This window comes from Nanorana parkeri, unplaced genomic scaffold, assembly GCF_000935625.1.
Source record: "Nanorana parkeri isolate BGI_ZX_2015 unplaced genomic scaffold, ASM93562v1 scaffold1903, whole genome shotgun sequence".
NCBI classification, from domain to species: domain Eukaryota; kingdom Metazoa; phylum Chordata; class Amphibia; order Anura; family Dicroglossidae; genus Nanorana; species Nanorana parkeri.
Genome location: NW_017308171.1, coordinates 85,265 through 96,378, shown reverse-complemented (window position 1 = coordinate 96,378; position 11,114 = coordinate 85,265). Strand labels below are relative to the sequence as shown.

The following is an 11,114-nucleotide window of genomic DNA, read 5'->3' as shown; positions in this document are numbered from 1 at the left end:
TTTTTACATTTATTTAAAATTCTTTAAAATTAAAAAAAAATTTTTAAAAACGTGTGATCCTTTGAAACGGCTTAACAATTTTTTTTTTTTTTTTTTTTTAGGAAATACATGCAATAGGCCAAATTAACAAAGCTAAAAGACCACAATAAAGATCCTTATTCTCAAGTTCTAGGTTTTTTTTTTTAACTGAGTCCAATTAGTATTAAACATTACAGTTATGTGGCTGGAAATAAACACCCTTATCCTTGCAAAAAAAAGCTTTTGTAAACTGAGCCAATTGAGTAGATATGATTTTTGCTCAAAGCATTTTTTTTTTTGGACACTACATAATAGAAACCACATTGGAAGTAATTTTAGTAGTATTTGTGTTATGTTGATTATTTGTCAGAGTTTGATGATATTGCAGGCCCTTTAATTGACTGTGAAAGTTGGAGCTACTATAAAGGTGTATTTTTCACACTGGTCTGCGTTCATATACCTTATGAGGTGTAGGAGGATTAAAAAAAATCAGGAAGAGCATTGGTTGTTTTTGTTAAACTTAATTCAGGCCACTGTAAAACTTACTTTTACATTAAATCAACCCTTTCAAAATCTGCCACCATATGAAACAGTGATGTTGGATTTCAGTCCTATAGGGCCACTATGTTCACATGCTTTTAAGATTCCTCTAAATAACAGACAACAGTGATTGTCATAAGGTGTAATTTACTAAAACAACTATCTCTCCCCCAAACTCTTGGCCTAAGTGTGGCCCTCGAGCACTTGAGTTGAATGCACTTGACGAGATTGTTTAGCGACGCTAGTTTTATTTTTTCAATATTTGTTTGCATATTTTGTGAATAATTAAACTTCATTATCTTTTATTTTTGCGAATCTAGATACTGGTAAACATTGGAAGCAATTTTGATTCAGAACGAAGCACGTTCATATCACCAAGAAAAGGGATTTACAGCTTCAATTTCCATGTGGTAAAAGTGTACAATCGTCAAACAATCCAGGTCAGGATGGTATTTTCTGTGTATTACTCTGTCCATCCATCTTGATTTACACTTGCAGCCATAGATGTGTCACTGTTTCACCCCACCATTATTAGACAGGCTGTGTCAGTTTCTACTTCACTAAGAAGAGAAAACATTCATTATGTAAAATGTTCTTTAACTGAAAACTAGTTCTATCAATTTCTGTAAAATGTTTGTATGCACTCTTTTCTCTGTAGCTCCATTTGATTAAGAAGCCAATGTATACATATTTAGGACTTTTAAGTCCAGAGATAATATTGATGGTACTAGAAAGTCTGTGGTTTCTTAAATCTTGTTTAGCCACACTTATTTGACATGCTGTATATCATAATGATATAAAGATATGGCATGTTACTTTTACAGCTATCTAAAGCTTAAAGAAAATAATTCGCTGATGAGGTTTTTTTTTTCACGATAATTCATGTTCGTGATGCTCTTTTGCCTTCCAACAAAATGTTATTTGCAAACAGTTCTGTGAAAATGAGGTGCTAATGTTGTTGGTCATTTTTAGAAACTCCCTCTCTTGTGGGGACAGTTCAACGGATATTAATGATACCGCTTTTGATCTGTCATTTTCATACTCTCAGTAACAATCTGCATTTTGGTTTCTTGAGACAAGATATGCTAATGTGTCCTATTTATTCTCGGGGTGTGATAAATCATAAAGTGCCATTCCTGATGGCACAGGCATGTTTTGACAAGAAGTCTATCATTGAATGTTTAAATTTCCAAAATAACCGAGATATGGCACTGTGAAGGCCAAATGTATCATTCAAGTGCAACTGTTAACAAGCCATATGAACACACACAATTTAATACAACTAATTGACACATAATATAAGACAGGAGGGTTTTAGGCTTAGGACAAGTTACTGCTACTTGCTTTTACTGTTACTGATAATAAAAGATTGCAAGGTGCTTGCAAAGTCTCTAGAGTCATAATCTGATGTGCTGGCCATTTGATATTTGTGGCTAGAAAGCAAACATCTGCCTTTTCTGCTTAGTAGATTTTTTTTTGTAGTGATATTTAGAATGAGCAAGCGCTACATTATGAAGATGTGAGTAGATATTGCACTTTATATCCCATGTCATTAATTATTTAACCTCTTATAACACAACGGTACATAATATGTGCATTTGGTACTGGTGTGTAGTTACCTATGGCAACCAGTTGATCTCAGCTTTGCTTAGCTCAGACATATGCACTGATTGCTAATTGGTCCAGTAAAATCCCATGAGAGCTACATAAAATTTACATCACTCAGAAATACCCTCTATGAACTTACATTTAAAACATCAATTAGAATGAAATTATCTAAAAAAATATACAGTTAAATATAATAAAATCATGCTGATCACTTAAGTAAAGAATTAGGCTACCTCTGTAGATGTTAAAATGTTGCTCTAATGTAATTGTAGGAAAAAAAACCTAAAAACTAAAAAACAAATAACCCACTTAGTAAAGTGTGAATAGGTGTTACAGTACACACATTCATTATCTTTCTATGTTGAATCTGCAATAATCAGATATTTTCTATAACCTATATGCGATAATAATAATAAAAAAAACTATATATATATATGTGTATGTATATATATCTATATATATATAGATAGATATATATATATCTATATACATATCTATATATATATATCTATATATATAGATATATATCTATATATATACTGTTTTGTTTTTTAAAATATGTTTACTCACAATATGTGATTAGGAAAGCATGCACCTTTACTTTATACATAGCAGAAAAAATCTATTATGCAGGACACATCTGCTTTAAAATGGGGTTTGATATCTTTAAGCTTCTTTTGTAGTTATGCTTTTATATGTATATTCAATCACAAATAAATATTGCCCTCCAACCAAAGTTTCCAGCTTGAATTTAACCCTATTACCTCTTTATGAACTTTTCTATGTATATTGACATAATAACTTTAAGGTGAAAATTTTGCTTTTGAACTTCTCCTTCAGACAGGCTGAGCGTTTGACACATTTAAAAAAAAAATGTATGCCCTTTAGTAAATCCGCAGGATAAGTGGGCAACAATGAATTAACTAAAAATAAACAAGCTCCCTTTTGTACTTTGAAGACTATAAACTTTCCAGTTCTGAACATGTTACTGGCTTGCTTAGTAAACTAAGGACAGTGTATTAACCACTTGGTTTGCAAAGCATTCAGAAGCCTATTATAAAAATGTTTTTACTCTGTTTTTTCTTCAGGTGAGTCTAATGTTAAATGGATGGCCAGTGATATCTGCTTTTGCTGGTGACCAGGATGTGACAAGAGAAGCAGCCAGTAACGGAGTTCTTATTCAAATGGAAAAAGGAGACAGAGCTTATTTAAAACTAGACAAGGGAAACTTGATGGGAGGATGGAAGTTTTCCACATTTTCTGGATTTCTGGTATTCCCCCTTTAAATCTGACTTAATCTAAGAGCAGCAAGGAGAGAAGGTTTGTTGCTATTGCCCTCAAATAGCTTCAATTAGAGACTCAGAATGGACATTTTTCACTTTCAGATATTCAAGACCCCGTATATCTAATTGTGTGTTTACCTGCTTCGGAAACTATTATTGTAACAGACAAGGAACTAGTGGGATCAGCTGTCATTTCATTAAACGTCGCTTTAGGAGCAAATGTCTTCTGTCCACATCCTTAGGAGAATTACTATGTCAAAAAGGCGTACATGTTTATTTTAATTATTTTTGAGCACAGTCTATATGCCATCTGTAAATTTTGTTTTCTCGGCTTGACAGCCAGTAGAAAATACCATAGAGATATCATGAGTACTGGCTGCTAGTATCCCAGATAACACCAGAACTATCTTCAAAGGCACAGTTGATGTATTTCAGTATTTCTCTGTAATTTTGAGTGATTGTGGAAATAAAGACTGCTACACGTCCGATGCTTGTTCTGCTCTTTAAAATGTGGCCCAAATACAAGCGATAGAATTATATCCAGCTATCAGTATTATACTCCGTACTATAGGTGTGAATGCTGGAATGTTGTTATGCTTCAAGTCCTTAAGTCATAGGTTTTTTTTTTTCTTTGAAGTTTAAATTAAAAATGTGTAAGTGTAAACCTACAATTTCCCAGACATATGCCAAATAATTCTGTGAATACTTTGAAAGAGAATCAAATTATGTAAAATATTTTTTTTACTCAACAGAATTTTGGATTTATGTTATTTATTTATTTATTCATTCTGTTTTCAGTTTTTTTTTGCATTTTAACTTTTTTAATTTGTAAAATTTGCATGTTTAGTGTTCATTTTATCCCAGAATTACGAGCTTCAAATTGTACGTTAAAAGGAAAACAAAATATTTAAAGGTATTAGGTAAATAGATATATCAACTGTATATACAGTACAAATTATATAAAATACTATATTTTAAAGTACTTTTTCTTTATTCAGATGCTACCTGGTATGCAGCCGTCTGAAATGTCACTGTTTATAATTTCATACTCTTGTCATTTGTTTGCTAATTTATTTTTATTGTTATTAAAAAATGAAATGCTATAATTTTGCAGCTCTCAGAGATGACTACTTTTATGGGAGGAGATTCGATTGTACCTTAAATTATCAGTAAAATAAAAGTGTACGAAAACTGAATTTTCTAATTCTTGAAAACTGAATTATTGAAAGTTTTAAATTTGTCATGCAGTGTAAAATTAGTCAACTTAAAAGTGATGTTTACATTATAGGTAGAATCTGGTGAGCGTCTATTATCTCCCAGGCACTCCAGTGGCGAGATTGCCATGCCATAGTTTTTGACCACATTCCTGCTTATCCTTTAGGAACACCCCTAGGATAATTTCCACTTCTCCTTTTGCATATTTCATGATATAACATAAATCATAAATCCTGCAGGGCAACTGGGACCCCCTTGTGGCCAGGGTTGGCATGCAGTTTCTAAAATTCAAGCGCCAGATTCCCCCAGAGGTATAAGCAACTGTTAGGTGGTTTAAAAAAAATCAGATTCGGGTTGGCAAACCCTCTAAAAAATAGCATGAGCTATTTTGTTAAAATTGGAAAAAAAGAAATGTGCTGCCTATAGAAACCTGATAAATTCTACCTGCAATGTTTTTTGTGCAGTCTGGAGAAAGAAAGGATCGATCTGTGTAGCTAAGCAGCGTATACATTTTTCTCTTCTTCATTCTTTATATATCTGTGTGAATGTGTCAAGTTCTATTATCTGTGTCATTCTGAGATCTTGATTTTTCAAGAAAATCTACAGAATGGGAGTGGGTACTGCAGAGTTAATATGCCATGGTTTTATTTCAAGCCTTTGGCTTCAAGAAGGAATTTAATTAGCTCCTATGGGGAAAATTAATACCAGCATAATAAGCAAAGTCTCCTTATTTATTCTCAGTTTTGTCTCCATAATAGTTTTGTTGAGCTGATGGGGACATTGCAAGATCTTCTAACACACCAGGTGACTCCATCATATCTACAACTTGATTGTTCCTGTAGAGGACATTATTAAAATGACAAGATCTAATTCCCACATTTGACTCACTTCTGAGAAGTGTACACAGGCAGAACTGCCGGTATGTACTCAGTGTCTTAAGTTGCTTTGGGCTACAAATTGAATATGTTGTATATTTATACTGAGTTAAGAGCATATAGTGTATAGGGAATGAACATAAACAGAAGTCTATTTTTTTACTGGTATTAATACTTTTACATTTAAAAAGAAAGAACATTCTGAAGCTTTCAACATTTATCATACATTTTGGGATAACCTGGCACTTTTGCATAATCTATAGCATTATATTTTCTTTGGTGAAACGGATAGACAACAAGGCATGTTCTGGCCAGATGTAGTTTGATCTTTTATTGACGTAAAACTATTTGAGCACACTCACATACAACATGTGCATCACAGTGAGTCTACAATTAAAGTCCTTTAACTTTATCACATTCATTTCTAAAAAGGCATACAAATATCCCAGATTCTGAAAAAAAAAATTAAAACTTTGGTGAACTTGCTTAATTTTTCAGAATACTAGGTTATAAGGTGGGTGCAAAGCTTGTCTGTCAATGTAGCAAACCAGTCACATGTCTGATTACCTCAGTGATAAATGCACTAGCACATGGTAGGGCAAGGAGATATCTCTGTTCACAATCTGGGAAGAATTTGGAACAAACGGATTTCAATGGAGTGCCAACTATTCAAAAGTTGACAGAAAATGTTACTTAGGAGGACCACTTTAACACACCAGAAAAGTTAAATAAGTGATTTAGGTGATTTTTTTACCCACCAGTTGTAATACATATAAGTATTTAAGTATATTTGTCTCCAAAATATGAGGCCACACTTGAGCATGACTCTGCTGATGGCTGCCTTACAAACAATTCTATGGCCTCTGGCTTGTGACTGACAAAAATTCACCAGCATATCGAACATTTTTTTCAACTATACCCAATGATTTGTGTGTCTTTTAGATATTTACTATTATATTATCCATAAGCTGATCAATTTGTGTAAGTGGTGTTCAAAACTTTGCTATAAAGGTTAAATGCTTTGTTCATCTATGGCCATGAATATTGCATTCTCTACATTTTTGTTATGCCTGCTCATACAAATTGAAATGCACAGTATATTGTTGGCCTGTTGTGTCATGCCTGTATTCATTCTAAAAGCATTAGGGTTAGGGTTATAGTTGTTTATAATATTTATCCACTTATGGATGGCTGTGTCTTCTATTGCTAGTATCTGTTTTCCTGTGAAAGACAAAACCTGAACAAAAGAGATCTGGCACAAAATGGGTAAATATTGAAGTGTTTTACTTCATTTTTTCTTTTTTTTGTGGACCTCCGGGTGCTCTCATATACACTGTCCCCCATGTGCTCTTCAGTTGATGAACAGCTCTTGTCTGAAGACAAAAAAGAAATCTGGCTGCTTTTCATCTGCTGATACACAGGACCTGCCAGCAAGTCTTCATTATAAACACATTCAGATACTTCTGTAGCAGCTGGTTGGGGGGCTTGAGCACAAACCAATTACAGTTTATGAAGAGGTTAATAATGGAAGGACAAGTTCTTCTTTAGAAAACACTCGTTTGTGTCTATTTTTGTTTGAGAACATTCACATAGTCTTGTGTGCAAAATGTTATATGGTGGATTATCTACATCAGGGAACAGGTATTTTGCATTAGTAATATATTTACTTTATTACCTTTGCTACTAAAATTTATTTTAGAAGTTGAGATAAAAAAAAATAGGATTATGTTAATTTAGAGCACTGGTCCTTTTTAACAGGGTGAAAAGGAAGAAAGGCTATGTTTCAAACAGGCAGATTCTAGAAATGGGTTCTAAATAAGGATAGTGATATTAAATATTTGCTTGTCTACTGTATGCATTGTTTGTGATTCCCTGTAGTTTTCAGTACTGCAAACACAGTCCTGAAAGAACCTGGTGTGTAAACCAAACTAATGAGGCTAATGCTCTAAAGGAGTTGATAATCTTCACAAAATGCATTACTGTATATAGCCATACAAAAAGCAAATTCCGGTTTATTTATTTCTCTTGCACATAATTGGATAATTGAAGTGAATATTTACTAGGGATGCACAGATACTTTTTGAGTACGAGTGCAGATACTTGGCATTTTCATGAGAACTACCGGGGTTGCAGCGGTTGCAGCTGGGACCTGGCTCTTGCACTCCACCACTGTCCTGAAATCATTAGTCTGTAAAGTTTTAGAAAAACTGTCACATGACAATAAACAAAAATGTATCAGTACTCGTACTTGTAAGTACTCGGCAAGTACCAGTACTCGTACTCGCAAAACTGGTATCTGTGCATCCCTTTATTTATATTTATAAAAACAAAATCATACATTAAAACAGAGATGTACAAATCCCAGGAGCTCCGTGTGCTCCTTACAAATGACAGCTACCTCCTATTTTTTTAATTTTTCTCTAGTGTAGTCTTGGAGCTCAAAAGTATCGGTACATGTACTCATACTTGTACCGAGTACTGTACTTGGTATCTGTGCAACCCTAATATTTACATAATTTAATGTATGACCACTACCAACTCCTTTAGTAAATCAGCCTTATATGGGGACTACTATATTAAGTATACCTTCTACTACCCATAAAAAGGTGTACCTGGAAAGTGACAGTACCATTGCTACTTACTCTATGCGCACTGTAGCTTTGCTTTCATTTTTCTTATTAGAGTCTTCTGCTGCTGCAGCCCATCCTCTTGGATTTTTAAAGTGTCATGCATTCAGGAATACCTTTCTACACAACACTGTTGTGAACAATGGCTATTTGTGAAGTTGTGGACTCCCTGTCAGCTTCAATAAGACTGCCGCTCATTGGATTTGTTTTTTGCACAATTCTCTGTAAAATCCAGAGGCTGCGGTAAGTAGAACACTTCACAAGTGAGCAGCTTCTAAGATGTGGCGGTCACCATATATGTCACCAATTATTCTTCACCTAGATTATTGCACAGTATTCTCATTCCACTGAAAATTAATTTCTTGATTTTTTTGACTAATTCTACATGCTTTTTATATCAAGATGCAGCCACATAGTTGTTCGCCTGGCAATGTAAATGTTGGTATATGGCAAACTTGTGTTCACTAAAAATACCCAATGATGAGTGAAGGACATTCATTTTGCTAGGATATGATTGGTTGATGTGAACACAGCTGTTTATTTGCCCAGTAAACATTGACTTTGCATAGTAAACAATCTCCTATAATAAATCTGTTGGTTATGTGTTTAGATGAAGCACTAAGACCTTGAGCAATGCTAAATTAGGTTTTACTTTCTTAGATGAACATTACATCAGAATACAGCACTGTACAGGAAACATATATATAGGAAAACGTATTGGGTATCATAGATAAGCATACGTGCCTACAGCATTTCCAAGAAAACAAAATACTTCCTGTGTATCATAGATAAGCATGCACATAGAGATTAATATTGCACTTCACTGCCAGCTACAGTTCAAAAGACAAATTACAAAAGTATATCAGTGTATTCCAGCACCCCTTCTCAACAGCATATGCATTGCTATATGACGTTTTCTCGAAGGAAACTGTGACGATCCTTTGACAATGGCTTGGTGAATGTATCCGCAGTCATTTCTTCTAATGAGCAATATTTTTTCAAGCTTGAACTTCCATAGCTAGTAGTTCCTATTGTTGAGCTTTGCGATTGCAAACTTCATATCTGAACAGCTTGCAATTTCTCAGTAGCTTGTTGACTTGCGGTATCCTGTTTGTGCCTGGGCCCATAACCTGTTGGTTATGTGTTTAGATGAAGCACTGAGATCTTGAGGAATGCTGAATTAGGGTTTACTTGCTTAGAAGAACATTACATGCATGCATACAGCCTTTTCAAGAAAATAAAATACTTTCTGTGTATCATAGATAAGCATAAACATAGAGACTTACATTGCACTACACTGCCATCTACAATCCAAAAGACAAATTACACAAGTATATCAGTGTATGCTGTTGCATTTCCCACAAAATCAACCCCACTTCTTTGCTAATAGAGTTAAAGTAAATGTCCAGCCAAAACCTTTTTGTTATTGTTTTGGATAAAGTGGGGGTTGATTAGAACAACTGCCAGGTTTTTACTGCTATCTGGATCTCTGAGAGATTTTCAGTTGTATTGATCTGCTGACCAGTGGCGGAACTAAGGAACAAAGGGCCCTGGTGCAAGATTTTTTTGGGCCTCCCCCAAAAAAACCCCCACAAACACAGTGCTCTGCTCCCGCAACGCTTGGCCAGCTGTCACACTTTCTCTCCACCCCACTGGGACACAGAGCAGCGCCCAGCGGGGAGAAAAGAAAGCAGGGATGCGTTGCTGTATCGGCAGAAAAATGGCACTTTCAGCATTTAGCCAAAAGTGCAATTTTTCGGCCGATATGTTTTGGCGGCCGATATATCGGTGCATCCCTAATATTTACAGCAATGCAGAACGGCAAAGGCTATAGAGAACTACACATTCCAGCAATACTTTATATAACAATAGCATTTCTGTATAAAGTACTGCTGAGATTTGTGGTCCTCTATAGAGGGTTACATTAGGCTACAAATAATAATTATTTTAATGATTTATTTACCCTTACCTCTTCTGTCTTCAGTTGTTCCTGTGTGTGTTCTGTTTGCTGGGTCCTCACTCCCAGAGGCGGCTCTAGACTTTGTGAGGCCTAAGGCGAAACTTAAACATGAGGCCCCATCTTACATATGCACGTATACATACACTCATATGTACACACATACATACATACATACAAAAATGCAAAGTAATTTACTCATGCATGCACACACTCATATACCCCGTTATTTATAGTACAGGTTTAAGAAGTCAGAACAACTCTGGAGATCTTCTTAAAGGAGAACTATGAGGTGAGTGCTTTTCACTCATCCTCATAGTTCTAGCCGACCTGTGACATACCTGCGTTCTCTGACTGGCGGAACGGATGGGGGAGGGGGCAGGTACAGCTGGCTCTGCCTCTAGATAGGCAGAGCCAGCTGTCACTCACTCAGCTGGGCAGATCCAGACATAATTGTCGGGATCCGTTTCAGCTGTGGCGTCTCAGTATACCGCGAGCTGTAGCTCGTGGTATACTGAGCTTAGGGTGACGGGAGGACGCTAGTTTGTGTCCTCCCGTTACCCTTAGGAGAACTATGGGGAAAAGCCCTATCCCCATAGTTCTCCTTTAAAAATAGCAGTAGATTTTCCTAAATATTAGGATGTATGTTAAAGCATTTTAGATAATTATTACACTTAAATAAATAAATGGGGACAGGTTAATTTTTATTTTATATAGATTGAAGACACATATCTCTTAAACCTATAAATGAGCACTGTAGGTTTAGTAGATATGCCTGTTTTCTCCCCCATCTCTCTCATGCCCTCTGTTCTTTTCACTATCTTCATATGCCCCCTGGACTCTCCCATCACCACGGTCCCCCCTGCACCTCTCCCCAACTCCAGCACCCCTTCCATAACATATTTCCTGCACCTCCCATCACCTTTCCCCAGCCCTCTCAAATCATGGTCCCTTCCCATCTCTGCAGCCGCCCCTCCTTCTCCAATCACAT

The 11,114-nt window shown here is 35.5% G+C and overlaps 1 protein-coding gene across 1 annotated transcript in view; it reads left to right on the top strand.

The window, feature by feature from the left end:
- CBLN1 (cerebellin 1 precursor) overlaps nucleotides 1–4,628 on the top strand; it is a 6,119-nt gene extending 1,491 nt beyond the window's left edge. The window contains exons 2-3 of the mRNA XM_018572022.1: nucleotides 879–998; nucleotides 3,255–4,628. Of these exons, the coding sequence (XP_018427524.1) occupies nucleotides 879–998; nucleotides 3,255–3,452 (318 nt within the window). The 3' untranslated portion in view covers nucleotides 3,453–4,628. The remainder of the gene's footprint in view (nucleotides 1–878; nucleotides 999–3,254) is intronic.
- The last annotated feature ends 6,486 nt before the right edge of the window (nucleotides 4,629–11,114 follow it).